General features: G+C 63.0%; 1 protein-coding gene and 1 long non-coding RNA gene across 4 annotated transcripts in view; one reads left to right on the top strand and one right to left on the bottom strand.

Moving 5' to 3' along the window:
• SLC12A7 (solute carrier family 12 member 7) overlaps positions 1 to 27,708 on the bottom strand; it is a 70,699-nt gene that overhangs the window by 23,607 nt on the left and 19,384 nt on the right. The window contains exons 1-3 of one of the 3 annotated variants that reach the window (XM_025867496.2): positions 17,983 to 18,180; positions 1,583 to 1,674; positions 1,080 to 1,202 (exon numbers count right to left, since the gene is read on the bottom strand). In XM_025867496.2, the coding sequence (XP_025723281.1) occupies positions 1,080 to 1,202; positions 1,583 to 1,674; positions 17,983 to 18,130 (363 nt within the window). In that variant the 5' untranslated portion in view covers positions 18,131 to 18,180. Of the gene's footprint in view, positions 1 to 1,079; positions 1,203 to 1,582; positions 1,675 to 11,356; positions 11,406 to 17,982; positions 18,181 to 27,708 lie in introns of those variants that run through there. The other 2 variants (XM_073891112.1, XM_073891110.1) reach the window with 2 other exon arrangements.
• On the top strand, positions 17,288 to 20,156 carry LOC141372420 (uncharacterized). The gene is made up of 3 exons (XR_012377676.1): positions 17,288 to 17,691; positions 19,058 to 19,164; positions 19,851 to 20,156. It is a non-coding gene; the product is annotated as an uncharacterized lncRNA (long non-coding RNA).

Below are 27,708 nucleotides of genomic sequence, written 5' to 3'. Positions count from 1 at the left end.
ACCAGGACCTGGTCAGTCCCCAGTGGGGCGGGTGACTCATCCCAACCAGGACCTGGTCAGTCCCCAGTGGGGCGGGTGACTCATCCCAACCAGGACCTGGTCAGTCCCCAGTGGGGCGGATGACTCATCCCAACCGGGACCCGTCCACCTGTCTACAGGACGACTGTGCTGGCCGCTCCTGCGACCGCAGGGGACAGGGGAGACAGCGGGGGGCCAGCGGGGGCCAGCGGGGGCTCCACAAGGCAAGCAGAGCCGGGCCAGTCACAGGAAAGCCCGGTCCTGCAGGCAGTGGATGGCACCCTGGGACACAAGCTCCAGTGGACAGACAGACCGACACTTCTGTGCCGGCCGCACAGAAAAGGCCCGTGGCGCTCAATCCCACAGCGTCCACGACGGTCACCTGCCCACACGGTGTCACGGGGACTGCTGTCCCCACTGTCCTCTGCCCCAGGAGGGCGGCCAGAGCGAGGCTGGGCCAGGAAGCCCTCACACCCCACGTCTACCGCTCTGTGCAGAACGCAGGACAAACACCCCCGAGTGTCAAGGAAAAGCAGGATCTATCCTGCTGCATTTCCGACACGAAGTCTCCTCTGTGGCCAGACTTCCTAATGGCCCAGGTCAGGCTGGACACAGGTGCTCGGGGAGCAGGCAGGCCTCCGTGCACGCAGGGGGCCCGGCACCCCAGCCGCGTGGCTGGTGCCAGGCAGGGTGGACACAGAGGGGGAAGGGCCAGCCGTGAGGAAACCCAGGCCTTTCACCGGCTTCCACGCTACTGCACCCGATGGCGGGAGCCCCGCAGGAACGCCGACCCCCTCGTGGGGCCAGGCACTCCGCATGCTGCCTTTGTCCCGCTCACTGCAGAGGCCACTTTTCACCCGTAACTGAGCCACGTGCAGCAGAGAGGAAAGGGGTCACGTTTAACTGGGACTTGAGGAATGCCCCAGGGAGGACGACGGCAGGGGTATGGGGGGACGGGGTAGGGGGGCGTGGGGCAGGAAGAGCAGAGAGAGACGGAGGAAGGGGGAAGGGCTGGGGCCTGGGGGGGAGGGGGAGGGGGACGGGGGCTGGGGACGGCGCACCTTGACCTCACGCCTCCTGCCGTCTTCGTGCTCCTCATGCTCCACCACGCCCTGGCTCAGGTTGGTGTAGTTAGCCAGCTTGTTGAGCAGGGAGGACACCATGGGGTTGCTGTCCATCTCCTCCTGTTTGGGGCCAAGATGTGGTTAGTGACCTGGATCCCCAAACCCACGGGGGCAACGCCCCGCGGAGCTGCCAGTGTCTCCAGCTCCAGATCCGAGGTCCACAGGGCTGACATGGGCCCACGTCACCCGACACGTGCACACCAGGTCCCAAGTCAGGGGCCAGGGGCAGAGCTCGGGGCCCCCAGCCACTCAGTAGGGGTCAGGGTTTCCCCAACGGCCCCTCCCGAGAAGGTGGTGGCCAAAGAGGCTCCCCCCGTGCACGGCGTCCAGTCAGGCAGGCAGCCCTCCGCCCGACCCCCAGGTCTCGGGGCCATAGCCCCCATGCCGTGTCCGTTGAAGTCACGGCCCTCACGCGTCTCGTAGGAGGAAGTGTAAGTCACCTCAAAAAGCGCCATGTTCTTTCCTTCAAAGCTCTCCTGCTCCACCTCCACATGATTGATGAACGGGCTGTTCTCTCGAGGGTTTCCATCTCCTGGGGGGAAACCGCTCAGGTCACTCCTAGAAGTGGCTGTGAACAGGACCAGCGCCCCTGCAGGCCTGGGGGGGGGGCCCTGTGGAACACCGGGACCCTCGGCTACGCCCAGCCAGGCGCGGGGCAGCGGGGGAGGCCGCTGGGCTCCAAGAACACAGACATGCATGTCACCTGCAGCTGTCACCCCGTGCCTGGGACCCCTGCCAGCAATGCTCCTCAAGGTCGCAGCCCTGGCTGCTGGGACAGCTGTTTGTGCCTAAGCAGCCCAGCCCTCCCCGCCTCAGTTTCCCCACCTACGAGACAAGACTCAGGAACACAGAGTGAGGGCAGGTAACAGAGGTGGAGCTGATGGGGCAGGATGGGAAGGGCTGCCATGCCCAGGGCAAGCTGAGGCCAGGTGCAGATGTGAGCCCAGGCCCACAGGGGAGCGGAGCGGCCTCAGCAAATGCAGAGGGGTCAGGGCCCCATCCCTGCCGACCTGGGGTCCAGGCCAGTAAGTCAGACCCTAGTGTCCCCCTGATATCAGACCCCCACACGGGGAAGTTACACCATCCTGTGAGCCAGTCCCAGGTCTGGCACGTTCAGGCCCTTGCAGCAGCACCACCACCCTCTTGGCAGGGAAGACCCCACCCCCCCACCACCAACAGGCAGGACCCCCACCCCCCAACTGTTCTTCCCCACCAAGTCAAGCTCAGCCCCCACTGACTCTCATCGAGACCCAAGCTGGAAGCCAGGACTGGGGGCGGCTAACACAACACCAGGACCCCCAGCAGGACAGCTCCCCGGCCCCCGGACAGTGGCCTGACCGCAGGGAGATAGTCCAGCTCGCGGGAGCCGCACCTTGCGGCCCTGGCGCCCCTACAAAGGCCCCAGGGCTGGGCCGAGGTGAGGCTGGAGGAGTACAGCAGCCCACACATGGGCAGGGGGTGTGTCCTCGTGCAAGACAAGCACCACAGGGTCTGCCGGAGCCCCGCTGCCCAGGGGCTGCTGACCTCTGACCTTTGTTCCCTGAAGCCAGGGTCCCGGCCCCAGCCCGTTGCCCCCCTGGCCCCCCCCAACCCTTCTGCATCCCATCAACCCTCCACCAAGAGCCTGGACGCAGCACAGCCACCACCCCGTGCCAGTGACCACGTCAGGAAGGAGGTGACCTCCGTGTGGGCAGGGGTCATGCCCAGGCCCTTGGCCAGTAAGCCAGGGACGGCCACCACTTCTCCCTATTTCTCCGACAGGCCTTAAGAAGAATGCACATGCCCAACACACACGAAACACGTCAACCTCACATGTGATGTGTTCACAGAGCAGCACCACAACTTCACCCCATCCTTGGCAAGAGCGCAGGGGCCAGGGCGCAGGGGAGGGCAGGCGCTCCAGTCCCAGCAGTGCGGCTCGCTGAGGTGGTTGCAGACCGGCACGGGCTTTCAGATGCCACAGCCACGTCTGCAGACCCCCCCAGTTAGCCAGGCACCTCCAGACCAAGACACCCTGCGTTTGTTAGAACAGAAAAAAACCCTCTGCCCCCGCGTGGCCCATTCCCGGGCACTGGGGTTTAGACGTGGCTCCATACACGATAAAGCCCTGCGCGTATTTCAGATGCCGGGCCACGATGGACACAAACGAAGCCCACGGGATGTCAGGAGAAAAGCAGGGACCAGAACATGTCCTATCACGGGGGTTCAGCCTCTGAGAAGCACGCAGCGCCCAGCCCCCAGTGCCGGGCTCACGGGCAGCGCCGGCGCTATTTGCAGGGGGTTGGGTGAGAGGGCCCCATGGGCGGCCGCCCACTCGGGATCTTCACGTCCCAAGCTGCCCCCCTCGGGTCCTGCGGCGCCTCCCCGGAACACACATCCGGACAGACCCTGCCGCGGCCTGGCCAGAACCATTCCTAACAAGAAAGGGTGCTCACACTAGGCCGCGCAGAAGACTGACGCCACCAGGTCACGGAGGAGCACAAAGTCCTCAGGCCCCAATCCAGTACCAGACCTCGAGACTGAGCACCCGATCACGGGCTCCAAATCCAAGCGTAGGGAAAAGCCACAAGCCCTGGGTGACAGGAGCCCCGGCTCAGCCCCATCTCATCAGGGATGGTGATGCCGCCCCACACGCAGAAGCCACAGACAGGGTCAGGTGAGATGAGCAGCCCGGGGGCCGTGCCCCCTCACCGGCACCCACTCGCGTCCCCTCAACACCGTCCTGCCAGGGAGTCACCACGCCCAAGGGGGGGGCTCCTGCCTGGACGTCCAGAGCCAGGAGGCCGCGGCAGGGAAGGCGGCGCACGCCGCAAGGGGTGCGGACGTGGACGCTCGCACGCAGGAGGACCTCCCCCCGGGTCTGTTCCTGATTAGTGAGGCAGGAGAGCCTCAAGCCCACCAGCAGCAGCTCAGGCCACCTGGTGTTCTGACCTATGACCCAACACCACACGGAAGGCTTCCTAGCACGGAGACCCCAGGGCCCCGGCGCTGGGAGAATTCACGGCAGGTCCTGTTGGTCCAACTTCCTAATGATCCCCCAAATCACCTCGTGAGTGGGGAGGCTTGCGTCACGGTTCCTGTGAGGAATAACCATGGGGACGGTGGGTGCAGGAGTGTCCCCTGGGACACTGCGCTTGCGTCTGGGCTGCATGGTCCCCAGCCCGCAGGGTCACTGGTAAGACCTGTCATCTGCCGGGATTCGGTCCCCATCCTGCCCGGATGCTTGGGGGTGGGGGTGGGGAGGTCCCCAGTGGAGGCTCAAGAGATAAGGGGGAGCGACAGTGGGCCGCCATGGGCACAGTAGAGAACCCCCTCCTCACCCCCCGTCAGCTGAGCAGCCCCTGAAATCCAGGCAGACTCTGCTCCTGAATGGCACACCCAGCTGCGCAAGGCCCCCCAGACCCTCAGGGTCCCAGCTCATGGCACCCAGCCCCCCACACCTCCACAACCATCGCTCGCCCGCCTGGTCTGCAGTCTGTGCTACACGGCGCTCGTCAGGGGACCGCCTCCCTGCTCGGCTTCCGAAACCGTGCCCTCTGTTTCCCACACTTAGAAAAAAACGATGGACAAAACACAAACGACCATATTTCAACTGGACACTAATCACCCCACGCAGAGATCAAGGAAACGGCCCAAGTACCAAGACTAAATCCAGTGCTGAAGACTCCGGGAAACTGGGGACCCTGGGAGGGGGTGCCCTTTCCAGAGATTCGGGTGAGCACTCCTAAAACCAGCATGAGTCTGCGAGCGCACCGTGCGCATCCGAGCATCACGTGAGTGCACCCTCGCTGCTGGGACGGGCGGTTGGGGGGTGGGCTCACCACTACCCACACACCCCCATCAGGACGACAGGGCACCAGTGACAGGGCTCCTGCTGGCCACCTCCAAAACACTGAGAGTCAGAATGAAAGGTCACGGTACAGATCCAGGAACGACTGGGGAAGGGCAGCCACACCCAGCCGAGGACAGACGGAAAGGCCACCGAACGATGGCCACTGATGGCCGCGTGCACCAGACCCGCGAGCAGACACAAGTTGAGGTGTACAGCAGCGGACACAGGGCCCGGGCCCACAGCACCTGCTGCACATCACAAGGCAGGGACACCCCAGGGGAGAAGCCGCCCGCTGACCTAACCAAGGTCAAGGTTAACAACAGGGTCACACCCAGGGGAGAAAACTCCTGCCAGCCATGACATGAGGAAGCGTGTGACAACCGCAGAGAGAAGCTGCCCCTCGGGTAAGCGATACCGCAGAGGACAAAGACAGGCGCGGAATGTTCTGGAAGCTGGGAGACAGGGAGAGCAGAGCAGCACGTCCTCTGATAAAGGACACGGCTGGGCCAGCTGAGCCAGAGGACAGCTGTGTCACCTCCATGCGTCCTGTCGGCCACCCACCCAGTGGCTCAGGGACACCCTGAAGGGCGGCAGACGGGCAGAGACACAGCTAATGTAGCCAAACGTCGACATCAGGCAATTCGGGTCAACGGGGTACGCAAGGATCCTCGAAGCGCTCACAGCTCCTCCGAACTCACGGCTAAGGCAAAACCAAGCTTAAAAATAGAAACTATTCCAACAGAAGGGAGACCGCTTCTAGAAGAGTCCTCCCTGAAGAGAAAGCCCAGGCTAGCCGTGCGGGCTTGGATGGCCGCCCAAAGACCCCCGTGCGTCTCACCTGAACCCTGCCAACTGCGCGGGGAACACCACCCCCACAGCAACTCCGCGGGCGCGACCCAAGAAAGCCACGTCATCCTGGGGGGTCGGGCGCTCCCAAGGCCCCTGCCTTCCCGACGAGTCTGAAGATTCTGCTCGCTTGATGACAGGCCCAACGACAAGCCTGGGCAGAGGGCAGCCAGGCCCTGCCAGGCCCCACCAGGCCCCACCGCGTCCTCCTGGGACGGGTTCCCCTAGGTGGCCTCTGCCAGGACCATGCGGAGGGACAGACACACACACAACGCACCGGGCCGGCCGGGGGTCCACCAGTGCCGCAGCACGAGGTCACAGGACTCGTCCCCACACCGTCTGTGGCAAGCTCCTCTCCCACTTTCTGCCACAGGGAACCCACGTCAGGCTCACCTGCACGTCTAAGGACGGAAAACACTCACTCGCCTCCCATTTACAGAAATCATTTGAAAACCTGTTTGTTATAAATGCTTGTTTGCAGCGATGTCACAACTCAGCTGAGCCCCGCGATCCCTTCGGAGAGAGACACAGCGACCCGGAGCATGTTGAAGCCGGAGCAGAGCACGATCAGCACCCCAGGGAGCAGGGGGCCCCCGAGGCGGGCGGCACTGCCGGGGGTGGGGGGGCCCTGAGGTGGGCAGCACCACGGGGGGCAGGGCTTGTGCGCCGAATCCCAGACACCAGCAGCGCCCGGCCTGGCTCTGGGTTTGCAGCTCTCGGGGGTCCCACCGCACGGCTGGCTGTGGACTCCAGGTGCTCCCACACTGGACCTGCTTTTCTGTGACCAGGCAGCCCCTTCCCAGAACGGCATGCTGAAGGGCCCCACGGCAGCACACGGCCCACGCTCACCCACTGCCCCACGGCCATGGGCCCTCTGAGCACTCAGGTCCGAGTCCACAACCTCATGAGGAAGCAAAGCCAGAGAAACTGCCACAGGCCAAGATGCCGCAAGGACTCCTGGGGCAGAAGAGACACAGGGAGGACTCGGGGGCAGGCCACGCGGGGCGGGGGAGCGTAGCCGCAAGTCCAGAGCTGTGCCAAACATAAAGCTCACCCAGTAAATGAAGAGGTAATTTTTATCTCAAAGAAACCACAAAGAGGAAACTTAAGAACTGAAGCCTGGAAGACACAGACAGGCAGGCACCATTCATGAACACGGGTGCGTGTGTCCACGTAACCACCACGTGAAGCAATTCGGGGCAAAAATCCACAGGACCCTGTAGCTGCTGGGTGAGAGGCAGAGACGTGGGTCCCCACAGCTTCAGGACAAAGGGGAGGTGTCCGGTACCAGGGTCGCCTGGGGTCACCTGGGCAGTAAGACACTGACAGGACACCCCATGGCATTCCTGCTACAAAGCATTTCTCCTGAAAACCACCCCAGGAAAACCGCCACATACAAATTCTGCAGCGTTTTACAAGACTCCTGACCCACATCCTTCAAGCATGCTGATAGCAGGACAGACATGGAGGAAGGTTCCAGACACAGGACCAGCAAGCTTCCTCTGTAAAAGGCCACAGTGCCATCACAAGCACTTGCAGCACCAAAGATCAGGTGTGAACAAGCCCAACAGCAGGGCCATGTGCCAATAAAACTTTATTGACAAAAAGCAAGCAGCCAGGCCTTGGCTTGCAGAGCCCAGCAGCAGGTTCTCAACACACAGCTGTCTGCCGCCATTCTCCAGGAGACCACAAAGCAGGCAAGTGGCCGTCCTTCCACCGTCCTTCTGCCACCCACCCTGCATGTTCCCAGCCTCAGCAGCTGTCTCTGCCTCTGCTCCACCTCACAGCAGGGAGGATCAGCCTGTTCAAAGCCCCTAGCTCAGAGACATCTGTGGAAACCAGGGCTTCACGGGGGAGCACTGCACCCCGAAGGGGCCGCAGTGACCACACACAACTGTTGGTCTCCCCGGGTTCCAAGGGAAGACCCAGCAGCACACCTTCTGCACCTGATCACGGGGCACACGACCGGTGAGCAGGCCCCATCCAGGCCCTGGACCCAGAGGCCACAGTTGGGCCCTCCCGGGACAGACCAGACGTGTGGCGTCTGCTGGGCCAGAACCAAGGTTTCAGGAAGGACTGGAGCCCAGAAGGGGCACAGGTGGGCACGGGTTGTGAGGCCCTCGCTGTCACTGCGTCCTTGTCCCCACGAGGGCTGCTTCGGGTGAACGACCGTGGCTTCACCTTGCCGCCCCATTACAAAATGTTCAACACACGTTCTGTGAAAGCCACCACCCCCCCCAGCGTGGGGCACACATCCAAGCAGGGCTCTGCCAGACGCCTCTCTGAGCTTACAGCAGCGACCAAGGCTGAGTCCCTGACCCCGCTGGGACACAGAGTCCAGGAAGCCCCCCATCAGTTCTGATGTCCACTTGGACCCCACTGAACGCACACGTAACCCCGAGGTCCGTGAACGTTAGATGTGACCAGGGACAAGCTCATTCTGGCAGACTGCGCCCCTCCCCCAAGCCTAACTGGGTTACTCCCCAGACTCCAGGCTCGCTTGCTGCACGGCCTGGCTCCGTGTCCCCGAAACAAGCACGTGCACCCCCGTCATGCCCAAGCAAACACAGCAGAACCTAATGAGGGGTGGGCAGCAAGGCCCCGGGGGGAGAGAGGCGGGGGCTCATGGAGGCAGGGAGGCGACCTCGGACCTGGATGCCTGCTCAGAGCCCACGTTCCTGCAGAGGGCTGCAACCCCATGTGGCCCCAGGCACACCCAACCCGGGCCCCTTCTCAGGTTACAGCGTCCATCGGCTCATCTTGCCTCCTCCGAGTGTGCCAGACATCACTCCCTGGCTCCTTCCGCTTCTGCGTGTGTAACTGGGATGTTACTGACCTCCCCCCAAGAATGGCTCCCGAGGCGGGTCACCCCTCTCCCTGCCGCCCAGCAGGACAGCGTCCCCTTGGGGGACCCCCCGGTGCAGCCCCAGCGGCCAGATCTCTTTGACACGGTTATGGCCGGAATGAAGTGTTTCTAGGTTCCGCAACCCTGACAAGTGGACTCGTGACCCCCGGCCCCTGCTGACCCTCAATGCTTCACATCCAGGACCTCCGCTGCAATCTGAAATCCGAGCCAGTGGGACTTGCCCTGCGGCGGCTGTGGCACTGGCATTCTGTGTTCAGGCCAGGAAACCAAGACCAGGCTCGAGGTCAGAGTCCCCGTGACTTTCACGGCAAATCTCTGTCTAACACAGAAACACTGTGTTGAAATCAGAGGAAGTATCATGAGGACAAACCCTCGGGGCCCCCACGCCAGAGACGGCCGCTGACACCTCGCACATCCTCTGTGGGGAGGACGGACTAGCCTTTCCCGTCCTGGGTCTCCGGGAATGCGGAAGGAAGGACGTCTTGGGAGCGTGCCTGCACCACTAGGAAGCAGAGGGCCTCAGGCTTGCAGGAAAGTGGACGCCCTTCCTGCCTGCCCGGCACTGGCCCATCCCAGGGCCTCCTTGGTGCCCACTGAGGTTGCCTGCCTGGGCCTGCGGGGCCACCACTGGGGTCACAGGGAAGGGACGGATGCCAGAGTCACCTTTCCTGGGTTCCACATCAGCACATTAAGCCTGGTTTCCTTTGCCCCCACACCCAGTACACTCACCAAACTCAAGGCCCTGTACGTTAAGGCCACGTCACACGTCTCTTCTGCTCTGGGGTCCCTGATGCAGGACAGAGGCATGAGTTCCCTAACGCCGGGGTCCACCCACATGAGTGACGTCCACGTGTGCATGGCATCTCACGGAGCCCAGCACCCCGGAGGGGGTGTGTCCAGCCCGCAGAGGCAGCTGGGCCTGCTTACCGCTCCAAGAGGCCTCCCCTCAAGGACAGAGCCTCACTTGTAAAGCATCAGAAGCATCCTGACCCAGCACACTCCTGTGACACCAGGTGTGACCCGAACCAACCGACCCCCACGAGCAGCCTCATGGCTGGAGGGCGGCGTGGCCTCGGTTCCAAGCCCAGCTGCATCCAGGTGCACCCCATCAGCCGACCCCCACGAGCAGCCTCATGGCCGGAGGGCGGCGTGGCCTCGGTTCCAAGCCCAGCTGCATCCAGGTGCACCCCATCACACTCCCCACCGACCAGCACAACCCACAAGGCTCCCCCCATCTTCCACTTGCCGCAGGCTTCCAGAGAGAAGGTTCCCTTGGGAAACACCTCAGGGACCTTTGGGTTGAAGGGGTCAGGAAGGTTTTGGACACTGGAAAAACACAGCCACCTTCCAACCCAAACCAAGGCCACCACAGGAACTCATGACTGCCACTCAAAGGGTCCTTGGTCCCCAAGCCCAGACAGAGACCTCACGTGCAGCACATTTTCTTTAAATCTGACTTGGTCCAGAAAAAGAGGGGACGTCCCAGGGGACACTCAGCTACCGAGGGGCAGCAACACAGAAAACACTGCCTGGAAAATCCCAGCCGGCTAGACACACATGAGCATTCACACTGCACACGTTGTGTGCACGCAGATGCACGCACACACGTTCGCATGTTTCCTCCCACATGTGCACACGGGGCATCTCTGGGGACCTGCACTCTGAAGGCCTCACCAGCCTCTCCCCCTAAAGGGTGTGCGCCCAGCGTGGGAAACGGGGGGGCCCCCAACCCCCATTAGTCCCTCATCTGCGCCCATTCTGCTCTGACCTCGCCCACAACCTCTCCACTTCTCCTAAGTCAGCACCTGGAGTTGGTGAGCTGGGCCCCAAGGAGGGGGCGGCCAGAGTCCGCCAGGGGCACCGAGCCCTCACCGGCCTCCTGGGGTGGCTCCTGTTACCCACACCGGCTCCCGTCTGGCGGCGACCAAGACCCCGCGGCAGAGGGAGGAGGGAACCCAAGCCTGACCTGCAGCTCCTCCGATTTCGGCCCCACTCGATCCCTCCCCAGTGACTGTCCAGCCTCCCTGGGAATCAGCCAGCCCGCGGCGCCGCAGCCAGGCGGAGCAGGGACGGCAGGGCCACCTCTGGGCCAGGCCAGCTCCCGGACGGGGAACCTGAGGCACGAGGAGCCCTCCTCAGGGCCCCGCCGCACCCTGGGAGCGGGGTGGCCCGTGCCCACAGGGGAAGCCCCCACTCACGCCAGCGCACGGCTGCCCCCACCTCGCAGGCAGCGCCAGGCCACGGCCACTGAACGGACACAGGCTCAGCTTCCCGCTGTGCACAGAGCCCAGAGCAGCTCCCGCTTCGTGGAATCGAAAGCAACAAGCAACTCTAAGTGGCGAACAGGCCGAGGCCGTGTGCTCTCCCCCCCGACACAGAGATGCACGCGGCCGAGAGCCACACAGGCTGACCACGCCCGGGATGCCCCCCTCGGCGACTCAGCCCAGACCACACAGGACTCAGGACAGGACCTCGGCCTCCTCCCCCAATTGTTCCCCAGGAAGAAACCACCCAAGAACTGAAAGGGAACACGCCCAAGGCTCCCCAGGGCTCCAGAGCCTGCACAGGCCCAGGCCAAGGCCCCAGCACCTACCCCCCCACCAGGGACGTAGCCTTGCAGACCACCCCCGTCTCCCCAGGACACAGGGGCCGCGTGGTTGGGGCCCTCACCGGGTCTCCTGGCAGGAGGCTCAAGGACCCACATGACAGCAGCAGCACCGACACACGAGCTGTGGTGCAGACAGGGCAGCTGCGTGGGGACCTCACTTTGTCTGTCCCTGGTCTTGGTTCTGCTGAAGCTGCCAGGCTTATCTGCACAGAGCAGACCGCTCTCTGAAGAGGGGACTTCCCTTTCTCCTGAGAGAAGGGTATTAACGTCTGCCGTATCTCCGCCACCACCACTGCCCCAGGGCCCCCCGCAGGCCGCAGCTAGCGACCTGACAGCCTGGGACACCCGCCCCACTGGGTTCCCGTCAAAGCCTCCCCCACCCCACAGCAGGGGGGCCTTCCTCCCACCACCCCCACAGGCTCACAACCCCAGAGCCGCGGGGAGACCCCTGCCCTGCTCAGCACCAGGGAACGCGACCCTGAGGAGTGCTCAGCTGGCTGAGCCCGCCAGATGGAAAGCACCTGGCCTGGCCCCGTGAACGGGAGTTAATACCTAACGTCAAACTTTGCCCTCTGGGCACACATCTGCAGCGGCTGACACAGAATTCATGTCCTAACCTGGGGGGCAGCAGGAGACCCCCGACATAGGCCGGCAGCACACACACAACCAGCAGACTGCAGGCCCCACGTCCTCGGCCTCCCCACCTGCCGACCAGCGCCCCACAGGTGCCGTGGTGAGGAGCAGGGACAGCAGCCGGGGAAGGTGTCCCTGGCCCAAGCTCACCCGTCCCGATGCAGGAGCCTAGGCCAACCCGGGAGCCACAGGGCCGGTGACCCTGACAGAGGGGGCTCCAGGGGGCTGGGCGGGGGGGCAACAGTCACGCGCACCTCGGACCCACTCCAGCCACCCCGTGGGACACTGACCTGCAGCAAAGACAACCCCGGAGCCAGCCACCTTCCCGGCTCCCGTGTGGCCTCAGCCCTGACCAGCTCTGTGCTCACACGGGGCCCGCACCCCTCTCTACAGCGCCCCCCAGAACTCCGTCCACACCCCCAGAGACACACGGTGAGCCTGCCACACACCTCTAAGTAGGAAATATTTGGGGCCATTTACTTTAAACACCCTGAACTTTGGGCGCCTGGGTGGCTCAGTTGGTTAAGCGACTGCCTTCGGCTCAGGTCATGGTCCTGGAGTCCCTGGATCGAGTCCCACATCGGGCTCTCTGCTCAGCAGGGAGTCTGCTTCTCCCTCTGACCCCCCATCTCATGTGCTTTCTCTCTCATTCTCTCTGTCTCTCAAATAAATAAATAAAATCTTTAAAAAAAAATAAAAAAATAAAAAAAATAAAAAAAAAATAAAAAAATAAACACCCTGAACTTTGCGTGAGCCTCAACCACAGAGGGGGAGGCGTGGGCCATGCCACCATGGCTCCCAGACCCTCGGCAAGGGTGAGGAGGCTGCTCCCGCTTTCCGACAGTGCCACAACACCCACAACGCACCGGCCCCACTGAGGCACTGGCAGTGATGGGGGGTCCACAGGCCCACCAGGCCCCACAGATCTGCCCAGCAGAGAGAGGGGGTGAAGGCGTCCAAGGACACACAGCACAGAAGCCCCCCGAGCCGACTCCTCCCTGCAAACAGGCTCGAGAGCGCAGCTGAGCACACGGCCCAGCGGCCCAGGAGCTGCACACCCCACACCACACGCGCTCCTCCAGCCACGCCCCCGCCGGCCCTTCCACGGAATTCCCCTGGGCCACCTCAGTGTCCAAACCCTGACTCATCGCGCCTCTCTGTCTGGGGCCAGGCTCACCCCCCAGGCCGCCGCTTTTCAGGTTCAGCCGGGGGCTGCATTGCGAGGGGCAGGCTGCTGGTCCCCATCACCCTCAGCCAGCCATAGGCCCCCCCTGTGCCCATCACCGGAGAGCGCTGCGGGGCAGAGGGTCAGTCTGCGGGGCCAGCTGCTCCCTGCTCCCAGCCACAGCCCACCTTATGAACAGCAGCTGGTGGGTGGCGGGTTCACCAGGCGGGGCCAGTTCCAGGCTCCAGGGTGCCTCCACGCCACGGGGAGCTCCGACACGCCACACAGCCAGAGACATCAGAACTGAAGAGGCCCCAAAGCCCATGGTCTCCGCATGGAGGGGCCTAGCCCTCCTCCTGGCCACTCTCACTGCTGGCACCGCCATGCCCAGCACCCAACCGCCCCTCCGGAGAGGCCACGCCAACAGCCATCACCTCATGGCGCTCCAGCCTCCCCAGGGCACCATACATCACATGCCGGTCCCTGCAGCCTCTGCGCGCCCAGAAGGGGGGCACAGACTGCTCTGCTCGCTGACGCACCCAAGGCCGTGATGGACCAGCGTGGCACACATGCAGTCTCACAGGATGGACGGCAGCTGCCGGTGACCAGCGCCCAGCGGACCCCTGGGCGGCTGCCATGGGGGCCAGACCCTCAGAGGTGTCCCTCGTTCCCCTCATGGCGGACAACCCCCTTCCCCAAGCAGTGACCGCCACCGCTGGTGTCCACAGCGCAGATACCTGCTCCAGCTCAGTGGGTATCAAACTGAGAATTTCTGAGGAACTTTCCTGAACACAGACCTAGCTCTATGTAGCAAGGCTCCTTGTACTGGTCACGGAAACAGATCTCAGATCAGAGGCACAGACGTGTCTCACCACTGCTCCCACAGCCCGGCTGGCACCCCCGGAGGCGCACCTCCAGCCCCCTTCATGAGCCGGGGTCCGCTGGGGGCTGAGGGAAAGAACACCCCAACACCACGTGACCACCAAGCCCCTGTACCCGCCTCCATGTTTATGCACACAAACATGCACACGTGCCCAGAGACCCACATGTACACATGTGCAAACATGCACACACCCACATACACTAAGACCCACATGCGTACACATACAAACAAGGCTCACATGTGTGCACACGCAAACATGCAGACTCACGTGTGCGCACAGACGCAAACATGCACACACACATGGACTCGGCAGGGGGACTTATTCGAGAAGAGGGCCTGTCCCCTGAAGACCATCTGGGAACGTCAAAAGGTGCACAGAGGCTGTGTGATCAAGCACTCGGCTGCACACTACTCGGTAAACTTCCCCTTTGCTCCTCGCACACAGAACCATGTGTGGTAGCCCTGCCCCCCACCCGGGGTCTAACACTGTGACATCTCCCTGAACAGCACATGGACTGCTAACAGCTACTCCCCAGGACGGTGCTCGGAGGCGCTGTCAACAGGACAGCCGCATGGCCTGTCCTTTCTACTCAAACAGCCACCGCGGCACCGTCCTCCTGCCCTGAACCAAACCTGGAAGCCATGTTGTCCTCACTCCTTGACCACCCTGTTCCAGGATCCCCCCGCACAGCCCGTCAGCAGCCACACGCCAACAGAAACGCTGCTTGAGGTCTGGGGTCATGGCCTCAGAGTGCGGCCCACTGCCCGATGGCCAGCCCGCCACACGCCCTGGCAGAGCGTGGGTGACGCTGCCCGGGGACCGTCCCGGTGAGTGCCTCCGGGAAGCACAGTACTCCCGCCTCTTAGAGGGAAGAGACCCCTGGGTGCCCAGCAGGAGCTGAGCTGCAGAGCGGAACTCACCAAGGAGACGAGGCAGCTGGACAGTCTCAGCCAGGGACGGGGACACAGGGCAGCGGTCCAATCAGCCCTCCACGGGCTGAGCCCGACCTCCGCTGGGGGCCCACAACCTGTGGCCATGCCTCACATGCACACCTGCCTGACCCAGGGACCCCCCCCCAAGGCCCAGGAGGGGCTCCACCCAGGCCCAACAGCGACATGGGTTCCCTGAAGTCGGTAAAAACCCCACACTTGGAACTTAGGAAAGCATCCTACTCCTCGTCACCTCCCGAGAGGTGGTTCACCAACGCCACAGAGACACACAGAGTCCATCCTGCCCACTTGCAATCCCCAATCACAAGAAAACACAGAATCAATGTCCTGACAAGGCACAGGACCCCCAGCAAGGCAAACTGCCATTCCAGAACACACCGCCACCTCACTGGCAGAGGGTGGGGAGGGTCCACAGCAGGATGCTGATCCTGGCCTCCACCTCCTGTGCCAACCCTCCCTGGGCCCAGGCCTCCCCAGAGCACCACCTGGGTCAAGAGCCCCGTCCTCCTGGCTCTAAAGCACCTGCCACAGGCCTACCGGAGGGGCAGGGCCAGGGGTAACGCGGCGGGCCAGTTAAGGTCAGTGCTTGGCTTCCTCCGGCCTGCGCATTGAGGGCCTGTAGCTGGGGTGGGGGGAGACAAGACCCGGCCTCAGGAGGCATTTGACACCAGCATCTGCCTGGGGTGCGTGGAACAGCAACCGGGGGGGGGGGCATGCGTTCAGGCTCCTTCCAGCCCTGGGTCACAGTTCACTGGCCCTCACCGAGGCAGGGCAGACCCCACGGTCCCACTGAGCTCTGCCAGGCCAGGTCGGCCTGCTGAGGAGAGCGCCACTCCTCCGGGCCTGCCAGTCACTCTCAGCACGCCCTGGGCCCTCAACCTACGGGGTCTCAGGCCTCCTCTTTCCAGACAGCCCAGGGCTTCCAGAAACACCCCAGGAGGGTCTCCCCAGCCATGCTTCACCACCACCAGGAGGTCCACCCAGAAAGGCGGGAACATCCCCGGGGGGACTGGCCTGAGTGCCAGCAATCCTGTGATGGGGCCAGACGTGGCCACTGCTGGGACCTCAGGGCGTGCACCCTGCACCCTGACCCGCAAAGTGGGCCTTCAGGAGGGGCTCCAGTCTGGCCTTCCCAGCTCGCTAAGGACCTTCCCTGACAGCCCCCTCGTCAGGCTGGTGACACGGTGCCAGTCACCTGGCACCTCTGAGCACCAACTGCACTCCAGAACCTCATGTGAGACATCAAAGCCCACCGCAGCAGAATCCCCGAAAGACAACCACACAGTGACACGCGGGGGACGCTCCCCCGTCTCTTTCCGAGGGAAAGGAAGAGTGTAGAGCACAAATTGTCGAAGACCCAGGGAACTTCTGTGCTGGCTCAGCTCAGACGGCAAGCGTCATTACAAGGTGAGCATGAAAGCCATGTCTGCGTCCGCCCACACTCCGGGAGTCAGAGAGCACGCCAGGCCCTAAGATTCCAGGCAAGCCCCTGGCAGGAAAGAAGGGGGATGAAGGTTAAGACCCTGGGCAGCACTCAAGTGAGGGCGGGCGGGGGCTCAAGACCCCGGCCTCCCACCGGCCCCGCTGGGCAGGACGCCCAGGCCTCCTGGCAGCTGCAGCACCCGACTCTTGAGCCCACGGGCCCAAGACCACCGTGTGGAGCTCCTAAGTGGAGGGACAAGGAAACGAGCAGGAAGAAAATTACCCCGGCTTCAAAACAAGACACACTCCAAGTCTGGAAAGAAGGGACCAGTCCGCCCAAGAAGGGGCCAGCGGCGGGGAGCAGGATGTGCAGGCATGGAGGCTCCCCGGGGAAACGTGATGCACTTCTGCTGGCCGCTAGGACGCGGCTCACCCAGGACAATGCCAGAGCGTGCTCAGAACCAGGGGGAGGCTGGGTGCACAGACCTTGCCTTCATCTGACACCTGGTCTGGTGACCTGTCCCAGGCCCCAGGACACGCACAGGAAAGCTGGACAGGGGCCTCACCCCGCAGACAGAGGGGACACCTAGGGAGGGGGTGCACCTGACGGTGGGTGCTCTCAGAAGGTGCCTGGCCTGGCCCCAGGGGTCTGGGCCACTGGGAGCAGGGAGCCGCTACCCAAACACAGTGGAGTGAGACCCGCGGCTGTGGGCTGTTCTCGGAGGACCCCCCCCAATTCTAGAGGATACCTACTGGGGGCGACCCATTCATCTGCTCCAGGGAACCTGGGGTTTGGAGCCTGCAGGACAGAGGGAGCAGTGCTGGGGGATCCCCCCAAGAGAAAGTGAAAGCGCTAGACGCCTCCCGAGTCCAGAAACAAAGAGGGTATGGAGGACCCGGGGGCAGAGCACAGCTCAGCGGGGCTGGGGCGGCGCCTCCCCCAGCCCGCCGGGGACCGGCCGACCTTCCTGCGGATGACCCCATAAAAGAGCGGGTTCGGCGGCAGTCGGGCGGCGCGCAGACCTGGGCTCTCAGCCGGGCTTATCGGACCGGAGGCCCTTTGCCCCAGCGCGCAAGAGCAAAGGCAACAGGAAGGAAGCAGGAAGGCACTCCGGCGGCCCTACCCCGACCCGCCCGGGACCTGGGGGGCCTGGATTTTCTCACGGAGGGGGAGGCCTCTCCCCGTTCCCATCGCTACCCCGGGCGTCCCACGCAGAGTGGGAGACAGAAGGTGCTTCCAGTGTCCCAGTGGGGGTGGGCCAGGCACGGAGCAGCCAAGCCGAGCCCACAGCCCCTGGGAGCACTGGGCGCGGCAGGAGCCCTGCGTCCCCGGGATAAGCCTGGTGAGGGGGCTTTGCAGGCAAGGGGCGAGCGGGGCGCGCCAAGAGGGGGTTCGTGGGAGGTGAGACGTAGTGGCGAGGGAGGAACGGCTGGGGGGACCCCGGAAGGAAGGGGTTGGGGAGAGTGCGCGGAAAGCAGGCTGCCTCGGGACGACCTCGCTGCGTCCCCCTCCTCTAGGCGCCCCCCGGGTCGCCCTCGGCCCCCCTCCGGGGCCGCCCCTCCTCCCGGCCGTCCCCGGGCCCCGCGCAGCCCGGCTCCGCCTTTGTCCGGCGGGCAGGTGCGGCCGCGCTCACCCGGGCTCTGGCAGTCGGGCTCGCCCTCGGGGGGGCCCGGCGCCTCGGCCCCCTCGGCCGCCTCGGCCGCCTCGGCCCCCTCGGCCGCCTCGTCCTGGCCGCCGTCCGCCCCCGCCTGCACCGGCACCACCGTGAAGTTGGTGGGCATGGCGCCCCGGTCTCCGCTCCGGCCCGCGCTCTGCCGACGCGCCGCGGGACTTGGGCGCAGGGGCGGGGTCCGCGCGGTCCGCCCCCGGCCTGGCTCGCCCCGCCCCCTGGCCACGTGACCTCACCTGCCGTCCCTTCGGCCTCCGGAAAAGTTTGCGCTCAGCGGGGCGGGGCGGGGCGGGGCGGGGCGCCTTCCGCAGAGGTCCCCTCCCCCAGCCTGCCCTCCGGGACCTCCCGCGCCCTGAGGGCGCCCCCTCCCCCAGAGTCACCCAGCCCGCCCAGAGCAGGCCTTTGCCCGCCCCATCCTCCCCGCCACCGTGCCCCCAGCTGGCCCCTGCCCGCAGGGTCCCCCCCACACGCAGTCTGGATCCCTAGAGGACAGAGCAGTACCCCCCACCCACCCACCAGACCAAGTTGGGATCCGGTCTCGGCTCTCCCTCCGTGCCTGGCTCAGGCGCCCCCAGCGCAGGGGTTTCCAACCGAAGGGAGCCATGCTTAGCAAGGGCACAGGGTGGGGAGCGGAGGCCGCTGTGTGGGCAGCTGTCGGGGCTGCTGTGGGGGCTCCGTCCTCAAGGGACATAACCCAGACAAGTTACCAAGGGCCTGAGACAGGCCCCGGCCCGCAGAGGACCCCAGGCCTCTCCCCTCTGCTCAAGGGAGTGATTCCCAGCCTGTACCCTGGGGAGCCCTCCCTTTCCTTGCCTGGGCCCTGCCGGGCCAGCCAGGTAAGGGAAGGAAGGGCCAGGGAGGGCAGCTCGGACCCCAGCCAGGCAGCCCCCAGGCTGCCACTGGCCTGCGTCTTCCAGCTCCTGAACAAAGGACACGTGGAAAGAACAATAAAATGTTAATCAGAGTGAAAATAAGTTCCAACATCCAAGCAGTGATGGCGACTAGGTGCAACGAGCCCTGAACAGATTGTGTTTCACAGCCAGGAAGCAGCAGCACAGGAGGGCAAGCAAGGTCAGGACACTGCAACAGGATCACCAGGAGGGGCCATCACAGCTGAAAAATGCGCCGGGAACAGTCCACCGGAAGGTCAGCGGTTATCTCTGGGCCTTGGCATTACAAAGATCTGCATTTTCTTTGCATTTTTTCATATTAACAACAAACAACATAAAACCAAATTCAGAAAGTCCATTCTCAATTAAAATCAAAAGAAGTCGGTCAGGTGTCCCCAGGCTCCCGGCCCCACCCAGCACCAGCACCAGCACCAGCTTCCCCGGGGGGACCTGGGCCCGTGGGCTGCCCAGGGCTGCCCTTGTGTACCCTCACACCCCAGCTTCCACAGAGAGATACGGAATCCTGTGGCAGGGGTCAGGAGTGTCAGATGGTGGAGGTGCCTTCAGCTGCCTTCTTAGGGCAGCAGCAAGAAAGGTGGGGGAGAAGACCCCCCCCAGAGTATAGAAGGGTTTCCAGGGGTCCTTCTCAGGGAAGGGTCGGCTTTGTTGAAGTCTGGGCGTTGCTCAGCAAAGCTGCAGAGCGTGGCGCTGAAGGGTAGGTGTGGAAACGGCTTGCCCGGCCCTAACCGCGCCTGCACTCACCACTGGTCACCACAGCTATTGGCCCTGGGGTGTGGGGAGCTTTCGAGCAAGACTAAGTGGCCTGTGACCACAGGAGCTCACCAGTGGGACCCACGCCTTTACAGATGAGGAACTGAGGTCCAGAGGTGAAGGGTCATTCACAGGGGGCTGGGGGGTGACTCTCTTCTCCCTTTTTCAAAGGCCATGGCTGATCCTCCAACTTTCCTGGCTCAAGAGTTCAGCTCATCCTTCGGGGCTGGGAGCCTGCTGTCCAGGAACCACCAGGGAGGATGTGCGAGGGATGGGGTGCTGTCTGCCCCGGGTCCAGGAAGCCAAGACCACCTCTCCCAGGAAGTCGGCGCCTTTAGGCTGGAAGAGCCTGGCCCCCACGCGGGTGCTCACCTCTGTGGGCCTGGGGCCAGTCCTGAAAAGGTCAGCTCCTGCCACAGAGGGAGACGCCCCACAAGGCTACTGGACTGAAAGCCCAGCCGGCCCGGGAGGGCGGGAGGGCAGGGAGAAAGGGAGGGGAGGAAGAGGGGCGAGCAGAAGGAGCCCCAGATGCTCCAGAGGCAGGGGGAGGGGAGGGAGGCCCCTTTACTTAAAACCAAAGTCACTTCTTCAGAGCAAACAGTGTGTGGTGAGCCATCTGGCAGGGGGCAAGGTGAGGACAGCAGGGGACAGAAGTCCAGGAGGGGAGAGGTCACTTCAGGAGCCTTTCACGACTCTGTGGCAGTTGGACTCTCCTAGCTGGCAGGGCGGGGAGAATTCTCTCTGAGGGGACCACCCAAGATCCCATGGCTCCTGCCCTCCTGCTGTGGCTCAGGAAGGGGGCTGCGGCAGTGGGGGGTGGCGGGCAGTGGACGGGCACAGGCCAGACGCGGTGTCTGCCCCTCCCCCGGCCCCGGCTCTCAGCAGGAGCCCCAGGCCCCAGGCCCCAGGCGCACACCCTGTGACGGCTGCGTCTGGGTGGCTTCCCGGCTCACAAGCCCTGCAGCCTGCCCTGGGGACACAGCTCGGGCTCTGAGGAGGGCGGGGCAGGCTCTCCGCCCTGAGCACTGGACCGGTTCTGGGGTTCTGCAAACAATGCCTGATTCCTCCAAAACGTCACTGTCACCTGAGGACACAGAGGCGAGAACCGGCCAGCCTGGCCAGGGAAAGCTGCGGAGGACGTTATGGGGCAGGCTGGGTTGTGTGGCTCTCACAGTTGTCTTGCACTTTTCTGTAGGTTGGAAATCTTTCAAAATAAGACAATTTTATAGCTGTAGGAAAACCTCCTGGTTTTGAAGGGACAGATGGCCAGATCGTAAAAACCCTGTCCTCTGCATGACCTCCAGTGCCCCCTGGATGGCCGCTGCCAGTCCCCAGCTCAGGACGTCCTGTGGGGGACTCTGGGGCCACCCACTCTGGGGGGCAGCTCCCGCCGAGGCGGTGCTGAAGGAGGGCCTGCAGCCAGGAATCGGAAGCCGGGAAAGCCAGATCCCACCTCCAGAGCTCCTTGGAGACTTTGCTGGGTTTTATTTTTTGAGATAAGAAAGTCATGTTAAGAGAACCTAGAAGTTAGAAAGCGTATAGAACTTGAGTGCTAAACAGGGTTTATAATCCTTTAACACGGAGGGACTCCATTTCAGCCAAAGCCCCCCTCCCTGGGGACCCCATGGTGGCTGGCGGAGACTTTCATACCTCCTCTCCAGGGAGCGGGTGGGAACCCTGTGCCCCTGTTCCCACCTCGCAGTCAGGACACTGATTACAGAACAAAGAAAGGCTTCCTTCCCACTTTCTTTAGAGCTTCAGACTCCAGAACACTGCTTTGCCCTCACACCCTGTTCTGGTTTCACATGTCACTTCTTTTCAAATAAATCTTGGTGGAAATTCGAGAAGCCCCTTGCAACACAGGTGGGGTTTGAAAGCATGCTTGCCACTGATGGCTGCCGCCACCTTCTCGCCAGACCCCTCCCGGGGCCTGGACGCAGGGCACCCTCGCCGCTAGGCCAGCACCGGGCACCGTCGGGGACCCTTCTGCCTCTCTGCCCCCACACGGCACTGCCCAGACCCCTGAGGGCCATCAGCTCGGCAATGCAACCCCCTCCAGAAACGTCTGAAGCCACGTAGCCTCCGCGTGACCTCTGCATCCATTCCCGCCCATCTCACCACAACAAGTGTCCCAGGGCCCACACGGGCCAGTGCCCCGGCCTCAGCCCCTACTGCAGGAGCTGGGGCGACAGTGCTGGTGGTGAGGAGCACCAGAAACCTTCAGGCAACAGGGCTTTTGTGCCAGGCCCTCCCTTGTACACCAGGCTCCTACACCCACACTCTCAGCCCAGGCCCTGGCTCCGTGGCTCTCCGTGTGACTCTCAGGTTCCGGTCCACTCAGGATCTTTCTGCTGACGGGGCTGGTCGGGGTCCACCCCTCAGCCTGCCATGGAGCCCCCTGGCAGGCTCGCGGGACATGCTACGGGGCCCCCACGCTGGGCTGGGCCTGCGTGTGAGGTGACACCATCAGGGAGCCCCCGAGCTTGCAGGAGCACAGCCTAGAGTCAGGGGCCACGAGACAGAGATTTACGCTAAAAATGGTGGATGTGGCATTCCCTTGTGGCCTCGAAGGTGCTCTTCCTGAAAGAGAAAGTGCCTAAGTGGTCTCTGCTCCTCACAGAGCTCCATGCAGAGTGGAGAAGAGGGCTCCAGGGTGTCAAGACAGTTGTGAGCCACGCGGCCGGCCAGGCGTGTCCGGATTCTGAAAGGACAGCCCGCAGATCAGTAAGGAGAAGGCAGCGGCAGGACCGAGGCCGCCCGGCCGCCGGCAAGGACCCCAGCCCACGGCCGCACTTCAGGCTAAGCGCGGGCGTGGAAAGTGTGCAGCCACGTTGGGAGACCCACACTCGCCTTGGCCAGGAGCCCCAAGCCCCCTCCCTGCAAGGAGTCACGGGCACCAAGGACATGCACCAGGACGCTCGGAGCAGGACATTCGTGTGGGCCACACCGGAGACAGCCCACAAGCCCATCAACGCAACGGGCAGAGGGACGGCAGCGTCCATGAGAGGTGCCAACCACGGGCACGGCTGGCCAGCCCCTCCCCGCGTCGGTAAAGGAGGCTGTGTGACCCTGGCCACCGGCAGCTCGGGGCGGGCAGGGCCAGTCCAGGCCAGACGTCAGGACGGCAGCTCCAGGGGCGCCTGCTGGGGCCCAGAGCACAGAACTCACCAGTGTAGCCCCATGAGTGCTTCTCACTGCAGGCTACACCTCGTGGGAGAAAGAAAGCATAGCTCCACCTGATGCCCGGGGATGGGGCAGCATGCACATGAGCCCCAGGCCCCGACGCACCTTCACCCTGCCTGAATCCCTCGTTTCCCGGGCAGGGGGCCACCTGGGCCGTGCCTCTCACAACCTCTACCAACAAGGGCCCCACAAGGTCCCAAGGCTTGGAGATGGCAGAGGGGATTCCCGCTGGTGGGTGGGTGATGGGCTGTCAGCCCCATGGATATTTGGCCCTGACAGGGGCCTGCACCAAGGCCAACAGGAGAGCCTAAGCACCTGCATCTGCTCCCTCAAGTGGCCCAGAGCCTCGTGGGGGAAGGGAGGCCAACGTCCAGGCCCCTCTTGCCCATTTCCCTCATCCTGACCCCAAGCCCCAGGGTGGGGACTACCCCAATACTCACTATATGGCAGGCACTACTCGGGATCTTTTTCTGTGAAAAGCAGTCGTGGAGAAAGAAAAAGACAGCCATCTGTAGGCACAATAATGACCTCCATTCTGTGGGAGAAGCTATGTGGCATGCCAGACACCACCCAGCACAGCGGTGGGGCTGGGACAGGAGGTGGCAGCAAAAGCTGGGTGTGTCCAGATGGAGCTCTGCCTTTCCTGGGACTCGAGCCCCCTGCCCACCCACACCTAGCCTAGGCCCCGCCGTGCGGAGCCCCGGACGCCCGTCTACAGGCTACCCTCAGGAGTTGGTGCAGGCTCTCCCAGGAAAGGGCAGCAGCTTCGTCCTGTGGCCCTCGGGCGGTGGGGTCCTGACAGGCAGGGCGAGGGTAGGGGTCATGTGGACCCCAGGGCAGATCAGCTCCTTCACTGACCAGTTCCTCCACGGGCTCAAGGCTCCATCCCCGAGCATCACTGTGCCAGGAACTGTGGCCATCCTTGGACACACAAAGTGGGGCAAAGTGGGTCCCACCTCCCAGGCTTTCTCTGCGTAGGAGACGAGGTCTCCAGGCCTTGGGGAGGGAGGTGGACTATGCACAGTGCTTCGAGGGGCAGGCACTTGGGGGAAGGAGGCCCTGGCCACGGGCCTGCAGGGGTGCCACCTTGGGGACCAGGCCAAGCGGAGCTGACTTCAGGTGTCACCCCTGATCAGACCATGGCATAAGGAGCTAGATAGGAGGCCACCGGGAATGCAGGGAGGTGGGTGGACAGGGCCCTGTCCTAGAGGACAGCTGCCTTCTCTGGGGCCAGGATCTGCTCCAGGTGTCTCGGCTGGTCACTCGGGGGTCTGCTCCCTGGACTCTCATCCCCGGGAGGCTGAGTATGGCCCTGGAAGCCACTGCACAGCCACCCCCAGGGGACCATCCACAGGAATCCCCCCTGGGCAGGGGCAGTGGCCAGTTCCTTCTTTGGGCTCGCGGGACTCAGGGAGTGCCAAACTGTCCCGGGGTCTCCAGGCAGCCCCGGACTGAGGGCACCACCTTGGAGACTGCTTTGCCACACCAGCTTCGCCCTCAGGTCCACAGTGACGGCACCCCGCTCCTGCGAGCTTGTCGCTCCTGAGGGGTCTTGGGGAAGGCCAAGGGTGGGGCACCGAGGCCTAGGGCCTGGGCGGGGCTGCGCCATCCTTTGGCTGTTGTCCATGGGAGCCGGTGGTGACCCCGCAGTCCCCAAGTCCCATGGGGATGGTCACTGGGTCACCCTAGAGTCCCCATGACCAGGCCAGCGTCCCCTCTGAGCACAGGACCCCCACTCACAGGGCTGTGGTGACAACGGGGTCAAACTTTTTCGGGAGGGGGCAGCTTCCAAACCCGCCAAGCACTGGGACCTCAGACAACGTAGTCAGTGGGGGTGAAGGCCATCCACTGCCGCGCCGTGACGTCTGCGGGACGCACAGCCCTGCGGTTGAGGATGCTGAGTCCTCGTGCTGTGGGGCCACTGGGCCTCCTCCACCCAACCTCAGGGACTTGACAAAAATGTCACTTGTTTTGACCTTTCTTTCCCTTTCCAAAAAACTGATTTTGTCTAATTGTGGTAAAACATACAGAATATTGAATTGGCTGTTTTAACCATATTTAACTGTGTAGTTCAGTGGCTTAGGGGCGCTCCCTAGCACAACTGAGGAGGCCGCGGGGCGGGGTGGGCTCTGAAGCCTGGGGGAAACCAGGCCTGCGCACAGCCACCCACACCACGGCGGATCCGATCATCGCCCGTCTCTCGCTCCTGGGGACACTCCCAGCCGCTTCTGCCCAGCCGAGGTGTGCTCAGACGAACTCTTGAAAAAGTAAAAATCGTGATGCGCCTCAGTGTGCCTTTCAACACGTTGCTGTGCAAACTGTCGCCACCGTCCGTCTCCGGAAGGCTTTCCATCTTGCTAGATGGAAGCTCTGTCCCCAGCGAACACTCACCCCGGCCCCCAGCCCCTGGAAACCACGTCCTCCTTTCTGTCTCTGGCGGCGGCGATCTGAGCACCTCACAGACAAGAATCGTGTAGTATTTGTCCGTTTCCTTCTTAAGGCTGAACGATACTCCGGCATGCCGATGGACCACATTTGTCGACCCCATCGTCCGTCGACGGGCGCTGGGGTTGTTTCTACCTTCCGGCCACCGGGAGTGGTGTTGGCTTCACCAACAGGATTCCCCTGTATGGAGTGAGGTGTAACAGTTTCCAGAGAATACATTTAAGTAAGAGGCAAGGCATCGAAAGTACATCGCTGTGTCTGTAAGGCATCCCACACCACGCAAGCCCTCTGGGAGGAGACGGGACTGGACGGAGACGCTCCCAGCACCTTCTGCTTTGGTGGCCAGAGCCAGCGTTGCCGAGACAAAAATACTTCACCACCATTTCAATTAAACAGCGGCTGCCCAGAGATAAGCAGGTCACACTCAGGCGCCCGGGGCGGTGATTTCTATCCTATTATTATCCACAGGAGATAAGGTGACCAACGGCCTCCCTCAAGGTCACACCTACCAGGCCAGGAAGGTGGGGACCTGCCCAGGGCTTTTGGATTCTGTCTGGGGGAGGGTGGGGGGTGACTGCTCAGACCCCAGCCCGAGGAGGGGTCTGCACTGGGGGTGGGCCCCGGCACCCTGGGGACCACACCAGCCGCCACGCCCCTGATCGCTGGCCTCGGGAATCGAGGCAGAAGAACCCTCCACCTAAATGAATAAAGCCTCCCGGCCAGCGCGTCCCCGGCCCCCCGCACAGAAAGGCCACAAGGCCGAAGACAAGGCCCGAGCAGAGGCCGCCCCCCACCACGGGCTGACAGAGCCACTCGGCCCACCCAGGGCCTGCAGGTGGTGGACCCCGCGGAGCCGGGGCCGAGGGCCTGCGGAGGCCCAGCACTTGGTTCTGCCGGACGGTTTCCAGCTGGGGGGCCTCAAGCTGACACGGCCAGTTCTGCTCGGCAACCTGAACCAAAATCCACAGCTTTTTTTTTACTTTCTTCTGTTCCCCCAGGAGGAGAGGGAAGGGACAGGGTGTGTGAGCCACAGTTTGAGTTAGATAACCATCTCAGGGCTTGAGTACCTCGTTCAAACATTAACTATTTGGCTCAAATCAGTGGGAAGCGCTAGTGAGCCTGGCTGGGGTCTACGGAGAACTACTTTTTGTGTAAATACCACAAGTCATTAACTTCTATTTTCTCAGGGCAGTGAGTTAAAAAATACATTTTAAAAATAAGCTTGACTGCTGCTGAAGTATACCAAGGCCACTTGGGCCTGGCAGCTCAGCACCCCGGAGTCTGTCCACCCTGGCAGGAGTCAGGTCCTCCCAGAGCCGACATCACAGGCCAAGAACGTGCGCGAGGGTGACGCGCATGGAGAAAGGCGATAAAACACAGGCTGATGGAGAGCATCTGGTTGCCAATCTCAGCTTCTGGGGAGAAAGGACCCACACATTAAAAGGGCAGAACAGGAAGACCTGCCACTTCAGTGAAATGCGCAAGGAAAACGGCTGCCCACGTTGATGCCCACGTCGATGCCCACGCCACCAAACACAGTCCTTAAACACGGGGCAACATGATGGCATTTCCGGGAGACAGAACCTCTTCCCCAGCTGAAGGCAAATGGCTCCGGGTAGAAGCCCAGAGATGCAGCCTCAGCAGGGGGGGAGGACACTGGTGTGGGGTCAGGGCGCGCACAGCAGTGGCCACATGGCGTGGCACTCTCATGCACAAAACATGCAGTCCAGGTGTTGAACGAAGCTCCTTGGCGACACGGGCCCGAGAGGCTTCCTGGCTGCCGCGCTCACTCACACGCCCCAGTGAGCCACACACCCGAGACAGGAGAACAGGGAGCCCGTGGAGGGAGAAAACGGAATATCGAAAATACACGCTTCATACCAAAGAAGGCAAGAGAGGGCCCTGCGCCGACTCACCGGGTGAGCACGCCACAGACCAGCCCTTCTAAGGGCATCGCTCTGCGCCGTGGCCGCAGACGCGGACAGAGCGTCCACGCCAACAGGGGTTTCAGACACGCCTCTCAGGAACTGATAGAACAAGTGGACGAGGGAAAAAAAAAAAACCAGTGAAGATAAAGTAGCTCTGCACCACACATGTAACGCAAGTGACCTAACTGACAGATGCCAGAGACGCACGCACAGCCAAGCGCGCACCACAGGCAAATCTCACTCCCCTGCCAAGCTGGGAACATGGACTTAGACCCAGGGTCTTTGCAGAAGTGATCAAGTTAAGGCAAGGTCACACTGGGGTATGCAGGCCCCGAGCCAGTACGGCTGGTGGTGCTGAAAGGAGAGAGAGATGCTTGAAAATGCGGAGGGGACACAGAGGCGGGCTCGTGGCTGCACTGCCAGAGCCTGGGGATGCCCCGGAGCCACGGGAAGCTGGAAGAATCCAGGCGAGA

This window comes from Callorhinus ursinus, unplaced genomic scaffold (assembly GCF_003265705.2).
Source record: "Callorhinus ursinus isolate GAN/ISIS: 27379988/994484 unplaced genomic scaffold, GSC_fseal_2.0 scaffold3, whole genome shotgun sequence".
Taxonomy (NCBI): Eukaryota; Metazoa; Chordata; class Mammalia; order Carnivora; family Otariidae; genus Callorhinus; species Callorhinus ursinus.
Note: the sequence above shows the minus strand (reverse complement) of the source record. Positions and strands in the feature narration are given on the sequence as shown.